The sequence below is a fragment of the Acomys russatus genome, chromosome 16, assembly GCF_903995435.1.
Source record: "Acomys russatus chromosome 16, mAcoRus1.1, whole genome shotgun sequence".
NCBI lineage: Eukaryota > Metazoa > Chordata > Mammalia > Rodentia > Muridae > Acomys > Acomys russatus.
In genome coordinates this window covers 10,248,023-10,274,826 of record NC_067152.1, presented here as the reverse complement: position 1 = coordinate 10,274,826, position 26,804 = coordinate 10,248,023, and the positions used below count along the sequence as shown (strand labels likewise).

At 45.1% G+C, this 26,804-nt stretch overlaps 1 protein-coding gene across 3 annotated transcripts in view; it reads right to left on the bottom strand.

Moving 5' to 3' along the window:
• Window positions 1-1,248: 1,248 nt before the first annotated feature.
• The window catches only part of Ap2b1 (adaptor related protein complex 2 subunit beta 1), a 109,376-nt gene continuing 83,820 nt past the window's right edge, over window positions 1,249-26,804 (bottom strand). For all 3 annotated transcript variants that reach the window (XM_051158143.1, XM_051158145.1, XM_051158144.1), the window contains 4 exons: window positions 13,638-13,722; window positions 12,783-12,869; window positions 5,091-5,245; window positions 1,249-2,016 (listed from right to left, as the gene is read on the bottom strand). In XM_051158143.1, coding sequence (XP_051014100.1) covers window positions 1,942-2,016; window positions 5,091-5,245; window positions 12,783-12,869; window positions 13,638-13,722 — 402 coding nt within the window. In that variant the 3' untranslated portion in view covers window positions 1,249-1,941. The remainder of the gene's footprint in view (window positions 2,017-5,090; window positions 5,246-12,782; window positions 12,870-13,637; window positions 13,723-26,804) is intronic.

The window sequence follows — 26,804 nt, the reverse complement described above, 5'->3', positions numbered from 1 at the left end:
CACAGTTTGCTTTGAGATGCAAACTGCTTGTAGTGTGAACCCCTTAAAACACTCATATCTAACCAACTCCATGAACGGGTCTCAACAAGGGCACTTTGTCAACATGCTTTTCCACCCAACCTCTCACCAACCTACCTGCCTCCCACCTAACCCTGCAGTATGTCCCACTCCCCACATGGTAAGAGGGGGGTGCATTTCCTTTTCACCAACCAACAATTCTCTCAAAGACTCGCAAGACTTAACAAGGAACTTGAGAGAAGCTTTCTAACTGGGAGGAAACAGGGTCACTCCAGACACACTGTTGAAGGAAGTTAGTATTTACTCTGATTTTCCACAATCTCTTCCTCTGGATCCAGTGGGGCAGGTCTGGGTCCAGCATGAGGACTTTGGACGCTGGCATGTTTCTGACTTGAGCAGGGGACTCTGAAAGGACCCTGAATACCAGGTGCCAGACTGTGCAGCAAGCGCCACATCTCAAGTGGTGTGAACAGTACTGAGCAGGGCGGTGAGTGTGGGGCACTCTTCAATGAGTCATACCAATGTGTTAGGGAGGGGACTTCACATCCCCAGCCCTTGGAGAGATGACAAGAACTACATGGCCTTCTGGGATGATCTTACTGGGCTTGAGTAGCACGGATGAGGAGCAGATCAGAGAGCTGAGAGACAGTGAGAACTGGCAGCATCTACACACGTCTACGTCACCAGCTAGCCTCCACAACTGGGGCTCTTGGGAAGCCTGGCAAATGTCAGCTCCGCTTTCACTCTCATTACCTGGATGTATACTCAGGTAACTGAGAAGACGTCAACTGCCACCTGAAACCAATGAGTGAGTGGAGCACCAAACTCAGTATGCAGTGTGCAAAGTGCCAGCGGCAGGCACAGGAAAGGCAGAAGGCCTTGAGAAAAGAAAAAGAAAAACAAACCCCAAACAACAATGAGCCAGCCACACAGGGAAGCTGATGGAGTTTCAGGGAACCAGTCTTAGTTCTGCTACTCAAGAGCCGAGAGGTCTTGGCAAAATCAACTTTTGCCTGTTACGTTTCTTTGTAGAAAAACAGGGTTGGATAAGACATCAAAGTCCATTTTAACTGTAAAACACTGACTTTAGTTCTGAACCAAGCCTGACAAATACAGGGAAGAAGGCTAGTCTCGGAGGGCCCTGTGCGCATTCGCTCTTCTCAGCCTCCTCGGTGTGATTATGGGGTAGTGCAGAGGGAAGGAACATAGTTCTGCTGTCTCCCAGCTTTGTGCTCACATGCCCAGTTACACTACACTCTGAAGCATCAATGAGGACCACCACTGCCAAGCATGGAGTCATCAAATGGTGTAGCATGGGGCATGAGGGAGCTTGAGTGCTTGGCCAGGGAAAGAGTTTGGATAGAGGGGAGAAGTGGACATGTGCGTGACCAGGAGCAGGGTGTCACAGACACCAGAAGGGGCTGATGCTGTGTCTCCTCTAAGGCTGTGCTTCGTGATGCCAGGCACCCTTTCTGCTCATTGTTCTGCCTCAATTTCTCATCTGTACAAAAATATAAAACAATAAGGTGCAGCTTATGTTTTGGTGACACTTTACCTTGCTTTAATTTGTTGCCTTCGTCTGCTTGTGAAATGATCTTTCGATTACAAAATATCAAACTACACTCAAAAGAGGGTGTAGAAAAAGCTAGCCATTGGCACAGCACGGAGAAGCTCACGAGGAAGGACAGAGAGCGGCAGCAGGTGGCCGAGGTTGCGAGTGATGGAAGTGTGGTTACAGATGTCACAGGGAGCTACCCTATCCAACGGGGTGAAGGCTACAGTCAGCACAGGATGGCTGCTCACTATTGGGGTGGGTGTTGCAGGGGTTGGGGTCAGGCTCTACACAGCAGGACGACTTCTTCCAGTTTAGAGTTCTTGGCTTGCACCGATTACAGGGTGACTGTCGGGTACAGAACCCATTTATTAGTTTTTCAAAATGCTGTCGTAGACCTGGTAGATGTACTGGGAGACCTCAGGGGCTCTACACTTCAGCGACAGCTGTGAAGAGGAAGAGAAGAGAGGTCAGCACGGAGACAGCACGGTCCCAAAGGCATCCAAGCATTCAGGGCAGGATAGTTTCTGACATTCTGAGACACTACAGGTGGAACAGCCGAGTAGAGGGCTCACTGATACAAACCATAGATAATACAAACCCCAACTCTACTGGTGTCCAGCTGTGCTGTGTGTCTACCAACAGCCCATGTGGCTCTCTGAGGTAAGGAAATCCATGCTAAAAACATCAAAGCCACCAGACAATGGTGTACAGTCTCATTATGTCTATAGTTACGTTAGTAATTTTCTAGTCTTCAAAGTGTAAGATATTATCAACATGAAAAACTGTGTTAGAAGAAAAAAGTCTCATTAAAAATCTTTGAGTTCTTTCAAAATAAAGTCTTTTTTTTAAAGTGTTAGTTATATCTAAGGGCGTGAACAGCCCTTCTCTTAACAATGTGCATTAGGAACCAACAACAAACACCAGAACCTTAAACATCACTTGTCTATTAAAAACAACACTCCCTGCCCCCGCAAAAACCCACATGATTTTGAGCAAGTCATTGTTCAACTCACGTCTGGTACTCAGGGTTGAACCTAGGGCCTAGCCCAGCTGACAAGTATCTGCCACTGACTGATACTCCCCAGCCCTGCTTTTCCTTTTCCTTTTGAGACTGAGTCTCTGAGGTGACCAGCCTGGCCTTGAATTTTCTGTCTTTCTGCCTGAGCTTCCCACACAGCTGGGAACACAGGTCTATACTACTAGGATCTAGTCTCAATAATCATTCTTAAACAAAATCACACCTGACTTGTGTGTGCATGTGCCACAGTGCTTGTGGTTAGGAGGACAGCTGACGGGAGACAGTCCTCACCTTTATCAGGTTAGCTGTCAGTCTTGGTGGCAAGTGACTTTGCCTGCCGAGCCTTCTCACTGGCCCCTCCAATCTTAACTATAAGGTTGGCTGGTTGGTTTTTTGAGACAAGGTTTCTCTGTGTAGCCTTGGCTGATCCTGGACTCGCTTTGTAGACCAGGCTGGCCCCGAACTCACAGAGCTCTGCCTGCTTCTGCCTCCCGAGTGCTGGGATTACAGGCAACAAGCTTCGTGATCTACAACCCGGGACTAATATGCTTCCTTAACTTAGCAAAGATAGACCATGTATATAGTGAGTTAAAAAGAAACATGGACACAGACTTTGAACAAACGTCTAGAGAAGTAAATAAATGGAGTTATTTTCAAGATCTGGATTTCTTAGCAAGACTTTCTCCTTCTAGAGTAGAGTGTTTTCCTGTTCTGCAGAACTTAAAGTAAATGACAGAACAGATTATTACTCCCTGAAAAAGACAAGAGATAAGCCTGGCTCGATGGCACATGCCTTTAATCCCAGAACTCATTTTAATTTCGGTACTTGGGAGGCAGAGACAAAAGGACTTTTGTGAATTTGAGGCCAGTCTGGTTATAATAGTTATTCTAGAATAGCCAGGGCTACATTTTGAGACCCTTTCTCAGAAACCTAAAACAAAACCAGGTAAGAGATGGTAGCCGAGATAGAGGGAGGGGTCTACACCTCATAGGGAAAGCCCACCAACGCTTACTGTAAAAACCCAAATCGAGAGGACTCAGCAGCAGGCACACACAAGGCATTCCAGCTTACATCAGCACGAACATTAAGCATCTCTGTTTGGGTGGCACTAGTCTTTGATGCATGCTTGTATAAACAACAGCTGTCAAAATTAAGGAATGGGCTGCAGGAATAAAAGGTTCCGAGTCTGACTTCTCACCCTCCTCGGCACTAGTCACCATTGAATCCTCTTCCCCTGTCAATTCCTTCAAAACAGTCTAACGTGAGAATACAGTATGTCCCCCACCTCAAGGCTTGTCAGTTGTTGGAAGACCACAACACATCAGCCAGCGTCAGGGCCCTGCGGATCAGTCTTCACTGCCAAGCAAAGCAATGGCTTCTTTGGTTCAGTGGGCTACTGGAGGAGGTTCCTCAAGCTAAAGGGAACCTGCAGGCTGGACACTTCCCTCTGGGCTAAGGAAACCAGGCTAAGAATAATTAGTTAGTGACTTGCTCAAATCATGTCTTTGTGGTAGTAGCTATGTCTAGGTCTAGACATCCTTAAGTCCCGGAACTCCAAAAGTAGAAAAAGTTCAATGTAAACCAGCTAGGAAATGCTTTGTGTGTGTTTGTGTGCATGTATGTCTGCGTGTGTGTGCATGTGCGCATGCATATGCAGAAGCCAGGAGTGTGCTGGGCATTCTGCTCCATCCTGTCTATCACATCACCTTGAAGCAGGTCTCCCACTGAACCTGGAGAGGCTGGCCGGCCAGCAAACTCCAATGACCTCCTGCCACCTGCTAGTGCAACACTGGGTTTCCAGCATGTGTGGTTATGCCCGGCTTTTATGTGGGTGCTGGAGATGTGAGCAAGTTCTAATGTTTGTAGAGCAAGCAGGCACCCTTACCCAGCAAATCATCTCTCAGCCCAGAAACACTTTTTTTTTCAGGCAGGGTCTCACCATGAAGCTCTGGCTAGCCTCAAACTCACAGCAACCCACCCTCCACTGGATTAATGGTGTGCCCCATGATGCTCAGCTAGAAACACTCCTCTCAACAGCTTATTACAGCACCGCACTGATGCTGAGGAGGCAGCATCTCTGTGTGTCAGCGGTGCGATGGGTCTGCAGAACTCCTATTGTCAGAGGCAAATCATCTAGCCCCAGCACCATGCCTTTCAAAGGTCAGAAGACGACAGTGAGGAGAGGAGGTTTTCCATGAAGGCAAACGGGGACTCCCTTACTGAATGCCTGTTTTGGGCATCAGAGGCCTTCCTCCGGGTCTCTGTAGTACACTAAGAAATAAATGTCTGGCTTCTTACTTTTTTTTTCTCTTCGAGACAGGGTTTCTCTGTGTAGCCTTGGCTGTCCTGGATTCGCTTTGTAGACCAGGCTGGCCTGGAACTCACAGCGATCCACCTGCCTCTGCCTCCCGAGTGCTGGGATTAAAGGCGTGCGCCACCACACCCCACTTCTTACTTCTTAATCTAAACCCTCTCACTCATTCTGGGGTAGACCTTACCGTATAATTGGGGTTTCCTGGCTGGATCCGTAGCTCGGCCAAAATCCAAATGCCATTAGTGAGCTTCAGGGACTGGTACAGCATGTCTTGCCCTTCCACATTCCTCTTCGCAATGGTGTAAACATTGTTGTTTTGCAACTTGCTGGAAACTGTGTCTAGAAACAGAGATGCAGAACTTAAGACTCTCAGTTAAAGCCTCGGGCAAATGCGCTCCCCTCCCGGACATGCTCGGGAGCCATCGCTGGAGTTCCCCGATGAGTTCTGTCATGTGCGCAGTTCAGGAGGCTCTTCTGACACAGGCGGCGGAAGATGGGCCTGCCCATCATATCAGAAAACAGTGAGGTGCATTAGCACTGGTGTAAGAGTTACTGTAAAGATTAGCCAATAGATAGGCCTAGGACTAAGTACTCGTATTAGTTACTTTTCTCACTGTTGTGACCCAGTTCTCCAGCCAAAGCAGCATACGAAAGGAGGGTTATCTTGGCTCATAGGTCCAGGCCACACTTCAGCACGGTGGGGGGTCACGGCAGCAGGAGCGTGAGGCAGCTGACAACACGGCCTCCATGGTTAGCACAGGATGAATGCTAGTGGCAGTCTTGCTTCCTCTCTTCTATTCAGCCCAGGACCCCACCACAAGGAAGGAAGCCACACAGCTAAGGTGGGCCTTCCCACTGCAATCAACTAAACTGGATATTCCCACACACGAATTCCCAGGGGCGTGCCTAGAGGCTTGCCTTCTAGGTGATTCCAGACCCCGTCAAATTGACAATATTAAGCATCACAATGACAGACAGACAGTCCAAGTGCTCTGACAGGGACAGAGAGATGGGTGTGTGGGGGTCCCCGCTGAGACTGCAGTGTTGGTGTTTGTTTCTGGAATACTGTTCCCTAACCAGTAGAGTTATACTGATGATCAGATGTACTCTTCCCAAATCAATATTATTGTCAGGTGGGCCTCAGTTTCCCAGGTTTAGAAAAGGGCAGAGTGGCACAAGTCTCTTTAAGTCAGATTTGTTAGTTAAAGTAAATACTTAAGAATTTTTTTTGAAGCAGGCAAATCAATTCTTTAGATGCTAAAGAAAGTCATGTTTTTAAACAAACAAGGAAACAAAGTGGGCCACACCTGTCTCTGCACTCACCATATCAGGGCAGAACAGGTTGGTGTCAAAGAAACATGATGCTCTCTGGAATTAAAGGTCACTTTTCTGTGTGACGTGTTGCAGAGTCTGAGACAGAAAAGCTTTTAAGAACAGAGGTGATGGGGAGGGGCAGCGGGAGATGGCTCAGAGGTGAGAGCACTGACTACTCTTCCAAAGGTTCTGAGTTAAATTCCCAGCAGCCACATGGTGGCTCACAACCATCTATAGTGAGATCTGGTGCCCTCTTCTGGCCTGCGGGTGTACATGCAGGCACTGTACCCTTAAAAAAGAAGTAAATTAAACAAAGAAAAAAGAGAACAGAGGTGATGGGCTGGAGAGATGGCTCAGAGGTTGAGAGCGCTGTCTGCTCTTCCAGAGGTCCTGAGTTCAATTCCCAGCAACCACATGGTGGCTCACAACCATCTACACAGGGATCTGATGCCCTTTGTGCATGGTGTGCAGGCGTACATGCAGACAGAGCACTCATATACATAAAATAAATAAGATCTTAAAAAAAAAAACAGGTGATATACCACGTGCGGTGTGTCTTTAATCCCAGCACTCAGGAGGCATGGGCACAGAGGTAGGAGCAGTCTCTGAGTTTGAGGCTAGCTTGGTCTACAGAGTGAGTTCAGGATACCCAGGGCTCACAGGGCTACACAGAAACCCTCCCCTCCCCCCTCCCCCCTCATACACACACAGAGGATAAACACAGCTTTTTTGTAACCTATTTGTTGCATTAGCTTCCGAAGAGAACTCAAATTACTCAGCCTTGTTCAGGAACTAAACTCTCTCACGAAAAGGTATGCTACAGCAAGGCATGGTCTCCAGGAATGCTGAGATCTCAGCATAGGCGGCCTCATGTTTTTAGCATTGGCTTTTCTCAGCATCTGGACACACAGATGCTGTCAACATCTATAAATATGTCTTCGAGTTTTGTATTGACCTGGGTGCTAGAGATGCTTCTACAGCCACAGGGTTAAGCATCTGCTGGGATGGAAACTGCTTTCAGAGGCCCTTCGCACTCTGACGTCCTTCCACACCCATGCCAGGCAGCTGTGGACAACGGCACAACTGAGGTCTCATTCAGTAAATATTTTTTTTAATCACAGTTAGTTATTAATTTTTTTGCCTTTTAAAGTTTTCACTAATATCAAAGACAAACAGTTGTAACTTAAGAAATGGCTATAGAGGCTGGAGAGATGGCTCAGCAGTGAAGAGCACTGCCTGCTCTCCCAGAGGACCTGATTTAATTCCAAGCTCACAACTGTCTAGGGCACTGGTTCTCAACCTTCTTAGTGCTGTGACTTTTTAAAAAAACAAAACAAAACAGGTGGATATTATCATCTATTTATTTAGTTAGTTTTCAATCTTCTAATGCTGTGACTTTTTTTTAAAAAAGGCAGATATTATTTATTTATTTATTTATTTTTTAATTTTCAGTTTGTTTCTTCCTTCCTTTACTATATTGATGTTTTGCCTGGATGTATGTCTGTGTGAGGGTGTCAGATCTTGGAGTTACAGTTGTATGTTGCCATGAGGATGCTGGGAATTGAACTTGGGTCTTCTGAAAGAGCAGTCAGTGCTCCTAACTGCTGAGCCATTTCTCAAGCCCCAATGCTGTGACTTTTTAATACAGTTCCTCATGTTTTAGTGACCCCCCCCCCCCCGCCATAAAACTCAGAGATTTGCCTGCCTCTGTGTGCACCACCTCCGCCAGCCATTTATTTTGTTGCTACTTTAAAACTGTAATTTTACTATTGTTAAGAATTGTAATATAAATATCTGATAAGTAGGACACCTGATACGTAACCCCTGTGAAAGGATCATTCTAGGTAAAACGCCCTTACCCAGAACACTGAAAGAGAGAGGGGGCGCGGCTTTATCCCACACCCAAAAAGCCTATCTCTCAGGGTAGTTCTATGCAATACTGATGGAGGAGGGAGCCTCAATAAACTCTGCAATCATCTCATAGGGGGGCAGACAGCTCTTGCTGTCACTCTGGTTCCTACACTGAAGTGCTCTTGCAACTTAACGGGTTGCTAAGCAACATTTCCAGCTGGAGTTTGGCTAATGCTTTTTGAAAGGACTGTCTTTAACACACAGGGACTTACTTTAAGTTGCAAAAGCTTTCCTTAACTTTTGAGGTGCTTGCCTATTTTCCAGAGTAGCAGAAACCATGCAGGGCAGGTGCCTTTGTTGAACAGGCTTTGTGCTGCACAGGTACACATTCATTTTATGCATAGACTGAGGCCCAGATGCCTGCAGACTTCTTGTGAGTTCACCATTTTTGTAACATGACAGGGAAGGAGAGCGCTCTCTTTGTGCTGAATGGAGGAACTGTGATTTCTACCAGAAGGCTGAATGGAAGGAGGAGGGTTCTATAACAAAGTATGTATGAGTCAATGTTTTATTTTATTTGTTCGTTTTTAGGCATATTATTATTTAAGGTGTATGCCTGCTTGTTTCAGAGGGGGTCTCATTATGTAACCTGGGCTGTGTAAAACCAGCTGGCTTCCGGCTTGCAGTGATGTAAGTCACCACATCTGACCTATTTTTACAGTGTGACACACTGAACCAATGCTGGGCATTTATCAAACAAGGACCTGGGCCTTACATATGCTAAGGCTTTAGGTTTGAGCCTGAGGATTTATGGGCTGAAGAATATTTGCTCTGCTAAGTGTACCATTCAAGGGTGGTGAATGCTGTGATGCATACCCCAAAACCTCCTCCCAGGAGGCGAGGCAGGCCACGACAACAGCGAGAGCTGGATGTTAGGCAGCTTCCAGCCACACGGAACAGACTTTTTAATAAAACATCACAGTTTGTTTTACATATTTGAGCTACTGGTACACAGGACAGAGTCTCAAAATTTGAGCTCCTGATGTGTGTCCTAAAGCAGGACAATGGTCAGCTGTGACTGGACTTGTTTCAAGATGACTTCTCATTTACCTTTCCCTCCCACAAACCTGGTCAGTCAGTCCTCTGGGCTCTCAGAAGGTGTCAAAGTGTCTTTCTTCAGCTTTCTTCTTTAGCTAAGGCCACAATTTTGTCAACAATAAGAGTAAAAAGGATATCAAAAAAGGAAGGTAGAAATCTGCATTTGGGCCCTTATGGGACATTGGTTAGCAAGTTCAAAACTGCTCATCTGAAAAGGACTGCTGAAAATGACTGGAAAAAAAAAATCATTTAGGGAAAAGAACTACAGTTAAGTGCCAACTTGAAAAGTTTCCATTTTTGAAATGTTCCAAAGGATGGGAAAGCCACAGTAAAACAGAGATCTAACTCGTTCTCAGTGCCCATGCCTAAAGAAACAGCTCCTTTTCACTGCAGTGCCAGACAAGTGAAGAGGTACGCCAGGTGTCTGAGGCTTTCTTGAGCATAGTTAAACACATAACTGTCAGGTTTGTAAGAGTGCTTGCCACAAGTACCCCTCTGAGATGTGGATAGAAATGCACCTTCCTCTTGTGCACTGAAGGTAGTGCTTCAAAATATGTAATGATCCCAAATGTAGCTACAAGGTAAGATATGGAACAGGCCAGGTGTGGTGGCACATGTTTAATCCCAGCACTCAAGAGGCATAAGTCTCTGTGAGTTTGAGGCCAGCCTGATCTACAGGATAGCCAGGGCTACACAATGAGACCCTGTCTCAAAAGCAAGCAAGCAAGCAAGCAAGCAAGCAAACAAACACAAAACAAAACCAAAAAACCAGGAATCTTGTGCATCGGTATTTACAGCAAATAGCAGAGCCACCAACACTGGCACGTGAACATTTTCATTACGCTCTGATTACTAAGACTTGCAGAGGGTTTCTCTCTTCTCTAGAAAGCTCAGAGAAGAGGCAGAGAAGCTCACTGCTATGTTGGTGAGTCCTTTAAGGCTGTGACTTCCTGTAGCCCGGAGTGTTCCTTCCATCTGTCAAATGTCTTTGCTAGCACAGAAGAGCTATTTTAAGTGCGGGTGCTATTGTGATTAGGGAAGATCAGCTGGAAAGGGTGGTATTTTTAGCTCCCAGCTAGACACAGGGTGTTGAATCAGAAGACACTAAACCTGCAAAGGTTCCTGTTAATTGAGTCCTCATGGCTGGGAGGAAATGTAAAGGCCCAGGCATTCCATACCTCAGAGTGGAGGCAAGGAAGAGTTAGAAAGTGGTCTTGTAAGATTAGCAGTGATCATGCATGGAAATGGCCTGGGACAGCTAGAGAAGACGAACTGGCATCTTTCTTTATGCTCCATGTGCCCTTCTGCCATGACGTGTGCCACCAGAAGCTGGTTCAACAGCATTTGGGACACACACACAGAGGAAGAACTGGCATGAGGCCATGGCGGTTTTCAGAACTGAGTCAGCTGTGAGGACATCAGAGGAGAGTGCTTCCCTGGGAGAAAGGCCACGCGCTTTGGCGCAGTACGGAGTCCTTTCTGTCTAGTATTTTGGCAGGCCAGACTAAAGCCCTTCATCAGCCAAATTTCACATGCAAGTACTTTCACACAGGATCCCTGAAACCACAACTACTCCCCAATTCCTCTATGTCCTACTCTTTGTAGGGAACAGTGGCAAGCAAGCATTTGTGATCTGTAGCTCTACAAGCAACATGGAGTCAGCCAGGTTTTTCTAAGGTAAGATTTTTCTTTTCTTAATTTATTTATTACTATGTAAATAGTGCTCTGCCTACGTGTACACCTGCAGGCCAGAAGAGGGCATCAGATCATGTTATAGATGGTTGTGAGCCACCATGTGGTTGCTGGGAATTGAACTCAGGACCTCTGGAAGAGTAGTCAGTGCTCTTAACCTCTGAGCCATCTCTCCAGCCGCATTTTCTAATTTTAATCACTATAGGAAAGTTCCCTACATTTTATTAAGGAACATGCCATGGCATGTGGTTGACCCAGAGCAGTCTCTGATATAATAGAGTACAGAGCTGATTCTCTCATGGGGGCACATGCTGGTTTTGTCACCAGCACACGAATTCTATAGCTGAGGCTTCCTGCTTCCTGAGGAACAGTCCACTCTATGGAGCTTCTGTGCTCACAAAAACAGTTCACTGTAATTGACTGGTGAGCTTAGAGGAAGCAACAACTAGCACTGCCAGCAACTTAAAAACCCACAGGATGAAGACACTCAACTCACTAATCATTACAGAGTCTCTCTTCCCCGTCCAGGGGCAGAGGAGATGTGAGGTAACCCTGACCACGGATACGTTCTGCCTGAAGTGTCTGCTCAAAGGATGCCAGACTATCTTTATGTCTGAGGCTTCCAGAAGGCACTGACCTCCTGAATGCCTTGGAGGTGCGACTGGACCAGCACATTTAAGAGCCAGCACAGGGAAGATGCTGATAGCTATCGAGTTGGATTTCAAAAGCCCTACATGCAAAGAGCTGTCTAAACAGAGAAGAGAAATACAACAGACCCCAAAACCAAAATGCAGTACGGAGAGTTGGGGTGAGAGGGCAGGGGGAGCCCTTTTCTTCTTTCTATACTACACACATAGAACATATACTTTCTATACTTCTATACTCCTTTCTCCAATGCCCTGCTCCGGCCCCAGTGGAGAAGGGCAGTGTGCTGAGAACCCGTAAGGAGGACCACCGTGCACAGAGCGGGAACTGAGGGGTAAACGAGGAGAGTGCCAGGCAGGAAGGGAAGAAAGACTAGAACAAAAGCCAGTGTTCTCAACAGCAAATATTCTGGTGAAACAAGGCCCTGGGGAAGGACAGCTGCTGGTGTCTCTCCTCTTGGGTTACCTCTTTTTGTATTTTACTGTAGTAACAAAGTTAACTGCAAAGGGGCTTGGGAATTAGTGGTTATTAAAAAGGTTAGTAAAGTTGAGGGATGGGAGTAACAGTAAAGGTTACCAGCTAGGCGTCAGCCAACTGCGATACATGCTTTATGAATAAATAGAATTCTAAATACAGGCTTTGCTCCAGTGCCACATGCTGATACGAGAGATGAGAAGTCTTTCAGTTCTTAGGAGGGTGACTGCCCCTACCTACCACTTCAGGTACTTGATGCTGAGGACATTTAAGTACCATGATTGACAGTTCCTTCTACTACTGCAGCATTAGTAGAGCACACAGACCAGTTATGGCTTATAGTTTGTTTCTTTCATGTTTTTCTACAATTTGTGGTACTGAGAGCAAACCTAGGCTCTTGTGCAAGTTAGGCTAGTTTATTTATTTACAATTTATTTATTTACTTATTTTGGTTTTTCAGGACAGGCTTCTCTGCCTGCACTCAGGAGGCAGAGGTAGACGGAGCGCTGTGAGCTCGAGGCCAGCCTGGTCTACAAAACGAGTCCAGGACAGCCAAGGCTATGCAGGGAAACCCTGTCTCGAAAAACTAGAGAGGGGGAGAGGGGGAGAGGGGGAGAGAGAGAGAGAGAGAGAGAGAGAGAGAGAGAGAGAGAGAGAGAGAGAGAGAGATTTGCAAAGTAATGTATTTAACATGTAATCCACTAGAATCATGTAAAATGTAGAGAGTAGAGTCAGGAAAGAAAAACTTTAAACATCTAATTTGACTTACTAAGATGAAAATGAATCAAGAGTTATTACTCACCAGCATTTAAATGACATTCCTTAATCTGAAACTGGAGTTCATTTTCATTGGGAATATCCTTCCATGTTGCAAGGAAGACCTGGCGCTCTGTGTGGGACGGGAAGAAGGGTGGCATGTCAGTATTCTGTTTCCTCATGCCTCCCTCCAGTTTTCCTTTGACCTGTGAGGGGCAGGCTAGAGCTGGAGCCGAGGTTTTGATATGTGAAAGCCATGTATATACTAGGCCTTTATTGGCTGAGCTAACATACACCGGAAGAAAGGTTCACTTAAGAGTTTAGTTTTGGCTCTTTGTACTCCCATAGATGACTTTGGACACATCTTGTGACCTTTCTTTTCTTCTTTTGTTTTTTTTCTTCTTTTGTTTTTTTGAGACAGGGCTTCTCTGTGTAGCCTTGGCTGTCCTGGAACTCACTCTGTAGACCAAGCTGGCCCTCAACTTTAGCTACCTTAGGGTAGGCTAGAGACTAGTGGTTTACCACAATTACTGAATCCTTCTTGGTCTGTACTTACTGTAGAACAAGTGCTAAACTTACACATCAGCTCACTAATTCATTATAGAAACTACTTCCATTTTGCAAAGGTAGAAACCAAACAAGAGACTGAAGCATCTTGCCCACAGTCACACAGATAATAAATGGCAAAGACTGAATTCACAGCTGTCCCCAAACCCCACATCTCTGCCATCCCAAATCCCAGCGACTGACAAAGGATCAATGATCAATTATTTATTGGGGCTCTAGAATATACTAATCTCATTTTAAAATTTCAAAATGGTCTGTACGTCTAGGGCTATGCTATGCCTGCCACTCAGACGATGGCCAAGGCACAGTCAGCAGGACAGGAGGACACACTCACCCATTTTGCCGTCTTCTACAAAAAGCACATTGAGTGGGATGAGGCAGCTGAAGTAGAAGACGTCAATATTGTTTTTAACAGCCACCTGGCAGGGAAGCGGAATGGACAAATGGGGACATCAATAAGGAGCCAGGGAGGAGGGGGCGAGGGGAACAGGTGTGTCTAGAAATCGACTTCCTATTTCAGTCAGTGCAGGCCTCCCGATCAACACAGCCCGGCTCAGACTGCGGCGCACACCCCTGACCACTCACCAACATGTAACCATGAGCACTTGTGAGCACTCTTTCTCCAGAGGGACTGTCTATGGCAAACCCTGTATACCACAGGTTCTCAGCCTGTGCGCTGTGACCCTTTGCAGGCTGAATGACCCTTTCCCAGGGGTCACATATCAGATTCCCTGCGTATCAGACATTTACATTCTGATTCATAGCAGTATCACAATTACAGCTCTGCACTAGCAAGGAGAATAATGTTATGGTTGGGGTCATCACAGCATGAGGCGCTGTCTTAAAGGGCCACCGCACTAGGGAGGGTGAGAGCCACTGTTCTAGACGAAGACTCATCTCTGCAGCTGTGTCTTTTCAAACTACTTTAAGATTTTGGGTGCTTTTTGTGTGTGTGTACATGACTGCGGCACTGACCCACGCATCCATCCTCCCCTCCTTCCTACTCAAGCTACATACATGTCCCTTCATCAAAACTACAAAACTCTATGAAAGTAACATATATATAATTCCTGATTGTTTTGTGGTTCTTCTTGCTGTAGATAATTTACTGTATATATGTATAATAATATAAGCGCATAGGAAAATTTTTAATAAAAAATTAAATTAACAACTACAAAACTGTGGCTTTGTGATTGAAGAAACTCCTTTCTGAAGTGCTTGCCGTCCTCACAGTTCTCACCAACTCTGCCTTCTGAATGTGCTAGCACCTTTGCTTTCCCCCATTTCCTGGGCATGCTCCTTGATAACACACCTCTCTGATCTCTCAGAGTCTCTTCAGTTATTTTCTTGGGGAGCTGCACTTCCAGCCTTCCAAGTCCCAAGTGCAGAAGCTTCTCAGAGAGACTAATCCAGCAGTCTCTCTACCAGGACTGCCGTCAGGAAGGGGGTGCAAGGCACTGTGACGGTACACTGAAGTGCCCCTTTCACAGACTTAAACCAGCTGTGGGCTGCTGGAAGAGAGCTATGCATACATTCACCTAATCTTCGGCAGAAGAATTAGAGAAAAGAAAGCTCTTACTTCAAATTAGAGCCTCAAGAAGATCTTAAGACAGTGTCTGGCTCTGTAAAGGACATTTACAAGTGAAAACTGGCAGGTGGATTGCTGTGAGTTCAAGGCCAGCCTGGTCTACAAAGTGCGTCCAGGACAGCCAAGGGTACACAGAGGAAACCCTGTTTCAAAAAACAAACAAACAAAAAACCCAAAACAACACACACACACACACACACACACACACCCCAACTGAAAACTGGGGAAATGGAGCTGGCTGGCCACGTGAGAGGTTCATGAATACTAATGATGATTATTATTATCATTCTTGAATACAAAGCAGTTAGCTCTCACAATGTGTCATCAGTTTAGACATTCGTTGGTGTTCACTACATTCTAAGCATTTGTGATAAAACTAAAAATAGAGAAAATATAGCGCTTATCTCCCCAGGGGATGGTGGTTCTTAACCAAAAGCTTTTATCGGAATAGACTTGACAGGTTATTTACAACAGACACCAGGGATCTGCTCTATATATGAAAGAATTACAACTTCTCCATCTGGAAACAGCGTCTAGAAAGACCATTAATTTACAGCAGTGCTTTCTAAGAAGCCTGAGTGAGTCCATAAACATTTGCCCTTCTGAGATGGCTATCCCAATTACAGCCCATCATCCATCAAAGTCCATGAAATGCTCCTTGAGGTTAGCAGGCTAGACCTCCACCTGACTACCATCTAGAGCTCAGAAACAGAAAGGCAGGAACCCTCTGTGCCTCACATGACAGGGTTCTCATCTTCCCCGAAGGCTGGCCCCAAATGCCTGCTCTAGAATAATTCTGTGAAGCAGATATTTCAAAGGCAGCAGACAATGCTGAGAGAGTCTTGGGAGCCAGAACAACTGATTTCAAATTCTAACTTTCACTCCTGCTTGCGGTGTGACTTACAGGCAAGCAGTATTCAGATTAATTTCTTGTTGACAAAAAGATCAAAGCATTATTCACAAGGCTGTCGTAGAGAGAAGTCAGGGGTTCATATCTGCTAAGCACACAGAATGCTAACTCTCCAGCATTTGCTGACTGCATGACAGTAAGAAACTGCGTTCTCTATCTCCATCTCCTGTTTTGGTTTTTTCCTTTATCATTAACGAGAACCACACACTGGATTACCTAAGGTTCTAGTAGTGCTATTATGCTACATAGGAATCAGAGAGTTTTTAAAGCTTACTGACCAACTGTTTGCTTAAGCTAAATGATTCTCTGTGGCTTGGAAGGGCCATCTTTTTTTTTGGTTTTTCGAGACAGGGTTTCTCTGTGTAGCCTTGGCTGTCCTGGACTCACTTTGTAGACCAGGCTGGCCTCGAACTCACAGCGATCCGCCTGCCTCTGCCTCCTGAGTGCTGGGATTAAAGGCGTGCGCCACCACGGCCGGCTGGAAGGGCCATCTTTTATGAGTAACCGCACAGGTTACTTGCTGGAGAACTGTTTTAATTCTTCTATCTATTTTGTAGTCTTCAAACTGTGACCATTGGGCAGAAGTGCGTTCGCTTCAGGACTCGTGCCCTGAAAAGCCACCTCTCTGGGCTTTTCCCATCATTTCAACCATATCCAAATTACTTCTTGGTCTCCAATACTGAAACTCAAGCTCTGCATTTTTCATACTGTTTTTTCTGCTTGAATCATTCTTTTCCTTAAGATTTGTCTACCTTATCTAACTGTAAGACTAGGTCAGTATTAAATTTTCAGAAAGCCTCAGGCCCCCTCACAGTACCCAGTGTACACACTACTATTACAGTGTAGAACACAAACTTGTTTACACAAAGCTGCTACTGATACAGTAAGCTGAGAATGCAGGGGCACCACACTTTTAGCAGCATGCTGCCCAGTTCCAGCAGTATTTGCTGGAATGAGTTACATACATGGGCCAATGCACTAGTTTGTTCACTTGTTTCCTTCCTTTACACTTCATTCATATGTGTAACAAAGATCTCTCAGGATCACAGGCTATCAGTGAGGCCCGGGTGAGATGGTCGTGGTGGTTCTTTCAGTGTGAAATCAGAGTTGAAATATTATCTAAGAGACTGTACCCTAAACTATGATAGATACTAGCCAGGCATGCTGGGACACAACTTTAATCCCAGCACCTGGGAGGCAGAGGCAGGCAGATCTCTGTGAATCTGAGGTCAGCCCGGTCTACACAGTGAGTTCCAAGCCAGCCAAGGCTACATAGTGAGACCCTGTCTCAAAACAAAAATAAAACCAAAACCACACCAACCAACCAAACAAACAAAAGCAAGCTAGACGCCCATGGATACGCCAACCATCTTTGAGTGTAAGCAGAACCTGCCCTCCTCTTTGAGATCACTGCACATGTACGTGTTTCGCCTGCATTCATGCCTGTGGACCATGACAATGTCTGGGGCCTGCAGAAGTCACAGGAGGGACCTGTCTCCCCTGGAACTGGGTCACTAACAGCTGTGAGTCACCATGTGAGTGCTGGCAACTGAACCTGGGGTCTGCTTCAAGAGCAACAAGTACTAGCTGCTGAGCCATCTCTCCAGCTCCAGAACCTCTTCTCTTCCTCCTCCTGTTCTTCTTCTTCTCCTCCTTCCTCCCCCTCTTCCTCCTCCTTCTCTTCCTTCTTCATTTTTTCTTCTCCCTCTCCCTTTTCTTTAAGGTGCTGGGCATTTGCTCTAGGCTTCCCCATGCTAGCAAGTGCTCTGACATTGAGCTATGCCCCAGGCCTTCTGGTTTTAAAGATAGACTCTTGCTGTGTAGCTCAGGCTGGGCCTCAACTTCTGATCCTTCTACCTCTGACTCTTAGAGAGACAGGTATAGTACATTACAACTTAAACAAAATGAAACCTTTATATAAGATAGTGGGTCTAATTATGTAGCCCAGGCTAGCCTGGAGCTTGCTGTGTCCTCTCACCTCTGCCTTCCAAGTGCTGGGATCACTATCAAGCCCACTTTCTTATTATCACTGTTCTTAAATATAATTTAAAAAATTATGTATAAATGTGCATCTGTGTATGGTTTTGTGCATATTTGTGTGTGTGCTCATGGTGGCCAGAGGCATTGGATACATGAGGTTGTGAGCCATTCATTTGACGTGGGTGCTGGGAATCAAATTTGATTTTTTGGGAGAGCAGACTAGGCTCTTAACCACTGAGCTCTCCCTCTAGCCCCCGCCATCATTTCAAGCTTAATAAATAGAATATAAAACCTTTTAGCACCTTACTATTTCTGCACTTGTTTCCACTCATCTGCCTGTTAACTCCCATTCACAACCTTTAGCCTCTCCAGTTTCCTCCCAACACAGCAGCTGGAAGGATTTCTCAGCTCGAGCCTTCAATGGTCCCTTCTCATTCAGAATACAGCTGACTATAATCTGGTCCCCATTCACCTGTGATGGCTTCCCTTGCAGCTCCAGATACAGAGGCTGTCCTTACCCTGTGCATTTGCACTTGCTGTTTCTTCCGGGGACACCTGCATGGTTCACTACCTCAAGGCTCTGCTTTAATCACAGTGATCTCGGGCAGGTGGGTCTTGTGGACCGTGTATTATGATAGTCACACCTCACATCCCTCTCCAATCCCAGGAGCCAGAGCCACAGCTAGACACTTGTTTTAGTTTAGTTTTTAATGTCATCTTTCCTGACCCAAATGATTTTTACTTTTTTTTTTTAAACATTTACTTGTTAGCTTGATTATACCTCTTCTCAGCAAAACATGAGTTATTTGAAGAAATTTTTGTCTTTTGTTTACTATAGGATTTGTAGTTTCTGTAGGAGAGTGAGGTAGCTGTGATGTAAAAGTGAGCATAAAAATTATCACGCAAGCAATTTTTAAAAGAGAGAGAGAGAGTGTGTGTGTGTGGGGGGGTGTACATGTATCACATTAGAACAGGTGCCTATGGAGGCAGGAAGGAATATCAATTCCTGGAGGAGGTGTTACAGGCTGCTTATGAGATGCAGTTCTGAGCTACCGGCTGTGGGTAGTGAACTCAGGTCCTGCACACGAACAGCAAGTGCATTCAGCAGCTGAGCTCATTTCTAGTCCTCTATGCAAGGCTTTTGGACCCCCTTTGGGTTTAGACAAGATATGAACTAGTTTAAAGGTTCACTTAAAGGAGCACTTCTTGTTTTTCTCCTAAACAGAGGGGGAAATTCTGAACACTTACTAGGAGAGAATAAGGTCAGAATTATTTTAGTATAAATTAGTCTATGATAAGGACAGTTCCTTTGAAATTCTATTGAGTAATTTCATAATGCATATTTATGTTTTAATATGAAAAGATATACTCTTTTATCTCTGAGTAAAGGAAAAGAAAGTGTGTATCAATCCACTCACCAACCCATTTTTAAGGCAGGCTTTCACTATGTAACCTTGGCTGATCTAAAACTTACTGACCTTGAACTCAGAGGGATCTGCTTGTCTCCGGATCCTAAGTGCTGCCATTGTATAGTGCTTCAGGTATCTTTAGTGCTGGCATGGTGATGCACACCTTTAATCCTAGCACATGATTAAAGAAGGCAGGGGAGGCTAGCCTGGCAAACATAGTGAGTTAGTGAGTTCTAGGACAGCCAGGGCTAAAGAGGAAGACACCCCCCTCACTGCCCCCCCCTCCCCGAGTGTGTAGCCTTGGCTGTCCTAGACCTTATAGACCAGGCTGCCCTTGAACTCATAGAGATCCACCTGCCTCTGCCTCTGGAGTGCTGGGATTACAGGTGTGTGCCACCATGCCCAACTTAAAAGACCCTGTTTAAAAAACAAACAAACAAACAAACAAACAAACAAAGCAAAACAACAAAAGCAAGTATCCTTAGCCTGGCCAACTGGCGGTTCTTAAAATTGAGTAAGTTGAAACTGGAATATTAAAATAAATACAAACAAAATATCACTGTGGCCATGTATGTTAGCACATCTTATAATCCCAGGATTTGGGATGCTGGGGCAGGAGGATGCCCCAGTAGGAAGCCACTATAGACTGCATAGCAAGATAGCAAGATCCTGTTTCAAAGCATCAAAACCAGCCAGATGTAATGGAGCACACCTATGGGCCCAGTCTGCACGAGTTGGGAGCAGAAGGATCCCAAGCCAGCACTGGCAACATAGCAAGACCATGCCTTAAAAAGATCAAAAGGGACAAAACAGAAAATATCACTGTGTAGTTCATAGACAGTAATATTTAATGTTCATTTCACCTATGTAAGTGCACATCATATAAAACTATATTTCTTACTGTAAACTGCATTTAAAGAGCATAAAACACACAATATTGACATCTCAAATAAAAGTGGTTTTTAAAAAAATGGATTCAGTGAACAAAGGAACAGAATGCCTGCTTCAGCCTCTGCTTTGAGACTGCCCAAAGCAGATCACAGATGGTACAAGGAGAGGGCTGCCTGGTCCACTGGTATATACACACCATGTGCAACACGTGGCCGTAACACTACGAACCTGCTTCCTTCTCAGGACATCAATAGGAAGAGTAAATAGAAATGATTATTATAAGGCACTCTGAAACACAAAAGTGAGCTAAAAATGCTTAATAACAATAATAATGTTTTGTAAAGTTACTTTCAGGGGCTGCTGGGGAAAGAGTAGCCTGTCAGCATCAGCCTGTACCCAGCAATTACTTTCTTTCCATAGTCTAGGAAGCCTATTGCAGTAGCTGCAGCCTCTTTATGGTGGCACAGCTGGAGATGAACAGGCTAAATTAATATTCTAACTGTGTTCCAGGGTATTTAGGAGTACTATTAAAAGGTCTGAGATGAACTCAGTCTCAACTCTGGCACACCTTTTACTACAACAGGTAACCAAAGGAGGCAGCACCACAACAGAAATCAAGTCGTCAAGCTGTACAGGGCTAACCTTCCAGATTATCTCATTTACTCCTCTACGACGTCACAAGTGACCTTTCCAAGTCTCTGAAAGATATTTTGTCTTTTTATTCCTTTTCTGCATTTAGCTTTTGGACGGATTATTTGCAGACTGCTCCAAGTTAGGACCAAACAGTGACGCCAGCCATCTCCAGTTCTCTGAGGGATGATGATTCAGATGTGTTTTTAAAGCACCACACAACCTAATCAACAGATCCAGGGAATGGCTCTGAGTGACAGGCTTTTAATGGCACAGATTCTAAGTGTGACATATGTCATCTGAGACTCAGGTAGAAATGGCCTTTTCTATTAGCTGCAGGAGTTTGATGGACCTGCATCTTTCTTCATCCTAATTAATGCTAAATATCTCCCACCTTAAGGTTAAATGCCGCTTTCCATTTCAAAGCCTGACAATGAATTGTGGGGGATTCCCAGAGATAATCCTGATGAACAGAGCTACCTGCAACATCTGACAGTATCTGGGCACAAGAAAAAAATACAGCAGAAATATGAAACTCGGGCAGTTTACCCTCCATCAAGTGCTATTTAGTTTTTAATCCAATGCTGAGCTGCAAACAACTGTCTATATGTTTTTCTTTGACCATCCACTGGGTCAAGAGGACTCATGTGTGCTGAGTAGGGCTCAAATAGAACCAAACTGCTGGGTGTCCTAGTTTAAGGCCATCCTTGTTGATTCTGTGCAGATGCTGGGACACTACCCACTGTCAAGAATATGTGAATGGGAGCCCTACACAGGGCAAGTATGTCAGCCTTCTCTCCTGACAGACACAGTGTTCTGAGTCCCTATGTGAAAGCCCCTGTGGGCAGCAACATGCACTTCAACACTTGTTTTCACAGAAATGGAAGCTTTGAACAGACATCCCCTTCCTCATGGCTCCTAGAACTCAAAATCCTCTATAGAATAAATTATTACTGGGCTTTAAAAATACAACAAATTGGGAGCTGGAGAGATGGCTTAGAGGTTAAGAGCACTGACTGCTCTTCCAAGGTCCTGAGTTCAATTCCTAGCAACCATAACCATCTATAATGTGATCTGATGCCCTCTTCTGGTGTGCAGGTGTACATGCAAGCAGGGCACTGTAAACACAATTTTTATTTTAAAAAAATACAACAAATTCCTAGGACCTAAACTCTTTTGTGGGCCTTGTTTTAAGAGGCGCTAAAACAGAAATGTGACTCCTGTGGTCCTTGTTCTGCCATGAGAGCTACGTAATCTATTCTCAAAAAACCCTCAAGTCATTTAGACCATGGGTTAGAATGTATATAGGTTAAATTCCAAAACCCCCAATGGGTAGATTAAAGTTGTAAAGTAGACAGACATTGGCTTCTGATTTGGGCAGGGGCAAACAAGAATGAGGCCAGGGCTGTCATGGTAGAAGTCCAAGCAAAGCAGTGTTAGAACTACTGGAATCAAGTTCTAGAACTCTTAAAGATTTATCTTTAACTGTTACTGGTATGCACATGCACACGGGTGCCGAGTGCTGGCTTCCCTGGAGCTGGAGGTGCAGGTGGTTGTGAGCCTCCTGCTGTGGGTGCTGGGACTGAATTTTGGTTCTCTGAGGAAGCAGCAGAGCAATTACTCTGAATTGCTGAGCTGGCTCTCTGCCTAGAGCTCTGCAACTCTTACTGCAGTTTAAATCAGATCTAAGCAGCCTGTCTACAGCCCCAGGGAAGGTCTGAACTGCGGGGAGCAGACTAAGCTCACACCCTCACAGTTCCAACACAATCTTCAGTGGAGGCCAGCCAGCCAGGTGACAACTCATCGCCACAGTGAAGTTCAGCGTAGACATTCCAGTCTCTACACTCCTTACCTCCTAACTTACGACCACACCTACCAATGTAAGCTTTCTGACTACATGCAAAGACAAACTTGCAATCAGATTTTTTCTTTTAAAGGCAAAAGCTAGACTGTTTGATCATTATCTGAAAAACAGAAGTTTTTTTTTTTTTTTTTTTTCTCCTGCAGCCCTAACTGACCTGGTCACTCTGTAGCCTAGGCTGACTTCAAACTCACAGAGATCCACCTGCCTCTGCTCCCCAACTGCTGGGATTACAGGTGTGCACCACCATGCCGAGCTCCAAAATCCTTAAAAGCAAATTATTTCCTTAAAGCAAATAAATGACTGAGAAGATAAAAATGAACAACTGTGTCATTTTATCTTTATTTTAGAGCTAGGGTCTGAGCAGGTAGTCCAGGCTGGCCTCTCGCTTCAGCCTCCTGAGTGTTGAGACTGCAGGCATGAGCTACCACGTCCACTTTACCTGTTCTAGTCAACATCCCTTACCTCTCCACGCATGTGTGTCTCTTACATACATCTTTGCATTTATTGGGTTTATGGAAGAGCAAGCACTGGTCTCTCACTGAAAATGTCTTGCTTAGCTGTACTTCCTATTAGGTATGTATCTTAATGGTTTTGGTTTCCCCAAGGCACTTAGAGAGAATCCCTGAACTTTTTCATTTATTCTGAGCTTGAGCTTCCAAATTTACCCTGGAAATACCCTGGGCTTTATGACACAGTTGAATAATTTAGGGCTGGCAGTTTGATTTTGTTCTGAGGAATTATGGGCATAGGTCTGTGACATAAATAGAACAAGATGTCCTATTTGTCTCTTCATCCTCAATTTTGGGATGCAGTAATGTGTCTTAAAGCAACAGTTCCTTCCCTGTCCCCACCCCCACCCCCATAGAAAGGAATCTGACTGTTGATCTGAGGCAAAATTTCAGCTTAGGGTCAGCCCCACCTAGAAAATGAGTGACAGAGGAACAGCAGGCAGGGCCTCCAGTGAGGGACTCCCTGCTAACATGAAGAGTTGGTCTTGCTGGGCAACATTCAAGGACTGGAGGAACGTGGCGTTTCTAAATGGAAAAGAAGGCTCACCTGACACCAAATATTTACTACTCCCCTACTGTGTTGTTTGGCAGTGTTCTAGGAACTGAGTGATTACGAATGTGCGTGGAGGGGGCAGTAACTGCTGCTCTTCAATGGTTTGCTCTAGTCAGAGTGGGGAAGGAGGTGAGAGTGAAAACCATGTATTTAAAATGTGATAAGCAGCATAGGAGGAAAACACGGCTGACAGGGACTGGGGGAGGGAGGAGTGAGCCCTGACTTCAAAGAATCTATTTTAGCAAAGGCCTGAATGAAGTAAGTAAGCTGTGCAGCTAGAAATTGGGAGAGGGCACACTCCAGACAAGAGAACGGCCAGTTTAAAGGCTTCAGGGTAGCAGTGGACCTACTGGCCGCCCTACAGCAGACAAAGAGGCGGAGGAGCAAATGCGGTCAATGAGGTAAGGGGAGAGGAGGACACGGTTAGGACACATGTGGAACTGTCAGCCTCTCAGCTTAGACAATTATGAATGCACATTCTTTCAGGCTGGGACTGTGAGCTTAAAGGAAAGGGTTTGCGGTTTAACTACAGCCACAGCCAAGCAACGTTTATCATTCATCATCGGCCATCATCGGAGCAGGCTCATTCCTGTGAGCTGCATGCCCTACCAGGAACTTCAGGACAAGGGAAAAGAATGGCTCTGCTCTGGCTCCAAGTAGCTCCTCCCACCCCTGTGGTGCTCCAGGCTGAGTTATATACCCAGCCCCACTGTCCTGATTAAAACAACAACAAAGAACAAAAAACAAAAGCAAACCCACTCTATGAAAGGAAAATAAACCAGAAGCTCAGAGTGTATATGTGACCTCTTTCTGCTAAAGGATGACTAGCCAGTAACACTACTGCCCTGAGCAAGCCAGTGGCTCTCCAGACACTGTCACCAAAACCGTTACCTTCCCTTCCTCTAGTCATTAGTACATTCCTTTATACAGTATCAGATGCTAAAAATAGCCACCAATAATTTCAAAGGCCTTTCATCCAGACACAGGTCAGTTCTCCATATGCTGACCTTCAAAAGATTATATTTTTATTCTATGAATATGAGTGCTTTGCCTGCATGCATATATGTACACCCCTTGGGTACGTGGTGCCCAGGGAAGCCAAAAGTAGGCATCAGATTCCCTGGAACTGGGGGTTACGGACTATTGTGAGCCTCCATGTGGGTGCCGGGTCCTCTGCAAGAACACCAAGTGCTCTTAACCACTGAGCCATCTCTCCAAATGTCAACTCTTACCTTAGGCAGTTCTGCAAATCCTATTCAACCAACAAACCAAGCCACCCACCCACAGGCATCACTCTTCCCTTTCCATGACAGATTTACATACCCTGCCAGGACTGGGAAGACTGCAGCTGTCACCTCTGAAATGTCCTAGCATTAATACTCAGGCGTGGAGGGAGGAACTGCCTGCTACAAAAGCTTATTGTTAAACTTTCCTTATTTTCTGAGGCTCAAGGAACTGAACCCAGCAGCTTTATGCACTCTGGGCAAGCTACAGCTGCTGTTAACCTTTAAGACAGAGGTTAGCAGATGGCTCAGTGAGTAAGGGCACCAGCTCTATACAACCTGAGTCAAATCTCCAGGACTCACATGGTAAAAAGTGATAACCAATGTGTGCAAATTTGTTTTCAGACCCCTCCATGTGCACACTCATCCTGCAGGAGATCACAGATTAGCACTAGGGGAACCAGGAATGCTAAATACACACGATTGTCCCTTCAAAGGGAGGATGCATAACCTGTAATCCTCCCAAAGGCTGAGAGTTGACAAGGCTAATAGCCTGGTGACCTTTGTGCTATCTGTGTGACCATACTGGACCCTCCCTCAACCCTTATCATAAGCTTGTTTTTCTCAGTCAATCTATGGAGCCTAGCTTTATGGAAAATGTCCCATGTAGTTTTGAGATAGTCCCATCTGATCTTTATTTAGCATACCTTGTATCTCAAGATATAGGTATACTTTACTGTGCACAAGGGACTGAGTTATTTATCACCAGCAGAGTTTTCACCAAATTGTGCTGGGCTTAAATATGCCTAAAATAAACCACTCAGGGTCAGACTCCAGAAGTTTGAACCATGCTAAGTCATGTTGAACTGAACTGCCTTCTTGCTTCCCACAGAGTGTTACTTTGCTGGCCATGGAGGTCGCAGAGACCTCCACATCACACATATATGCATTGAACAAATAATGTAAAAAGACCCTTTAAAACACATTTAATATACACTGTACCAAGTTCTGAGATCGTAGCATGCCACATCATAGACTAGTATGCTATAGAAGCCCTCATAGCAGCATAAAAACGTCACTGGCTGCAAGTTAATGGAAATCAACTAGTGTCACAGCTGTGCCTGTGAACTACCTGGTGTGTAATCCAACGTAATGTGGAAAAAAGGAAGACACATGGCTGTTGAGATGCTGGATGGAAGGACAGGTCACTGAGCGCAGATGCTATCTATCTCTAGGTCGTCCATATGGAAGTAGGTCACATATAGATGGGCAGACGCTGTCAGTGAAAGCAATAGATTCTGGGTAGTTACCCTCCAATTCTTTGAATGGTTCCTGGAAACCAAGGCTGCTACTAAACCAACGACCACCGTTCATTCATAAACCTTTCCAAAATGTTCCAAAACTTTTCTTAGTTTCCAAACTATATTAGTGTCTAGTGATATTCACCAGCAAACCCTACTTCTAACTGGATTTTCTTCTTAAAATAGTAAGACTGACAACTAACTTTATCAACACTTTCCCTTAAATCAGGCTTTCCTTAAATGGAACAAGAGAGGCAACGAAGCCAGGTGTTATGGTGTACACCTGCAATCCTAGCTTCTCAGGACACTCAGGCAGGACTGTGAGCTCAAGGCCAGACTGGGCAACGTATTCTGTGAAATCCACAGTTGGTACCTACAGAGATGCTAAGGAAGACATCTTATTTCAAATAACTATCTTTCTTATAAAAATTTACAAGACAGAGCAGAGCAGTTTAGGATAACAAACACTGACAGTATTCCTGCAGATACTCAAACCCCAAGTGTGAATTCTACCAAAAAAAACAGACAGCCTTTGAAACAGAAAAGAATAAAAGCTACCCCTCCCTCTGTAAGATTGTATACTCTCGCTGATGGAGCAGAGGGTCTTGTGCATATCAGACAAGAGCTCTGCCCCTGAGATGCA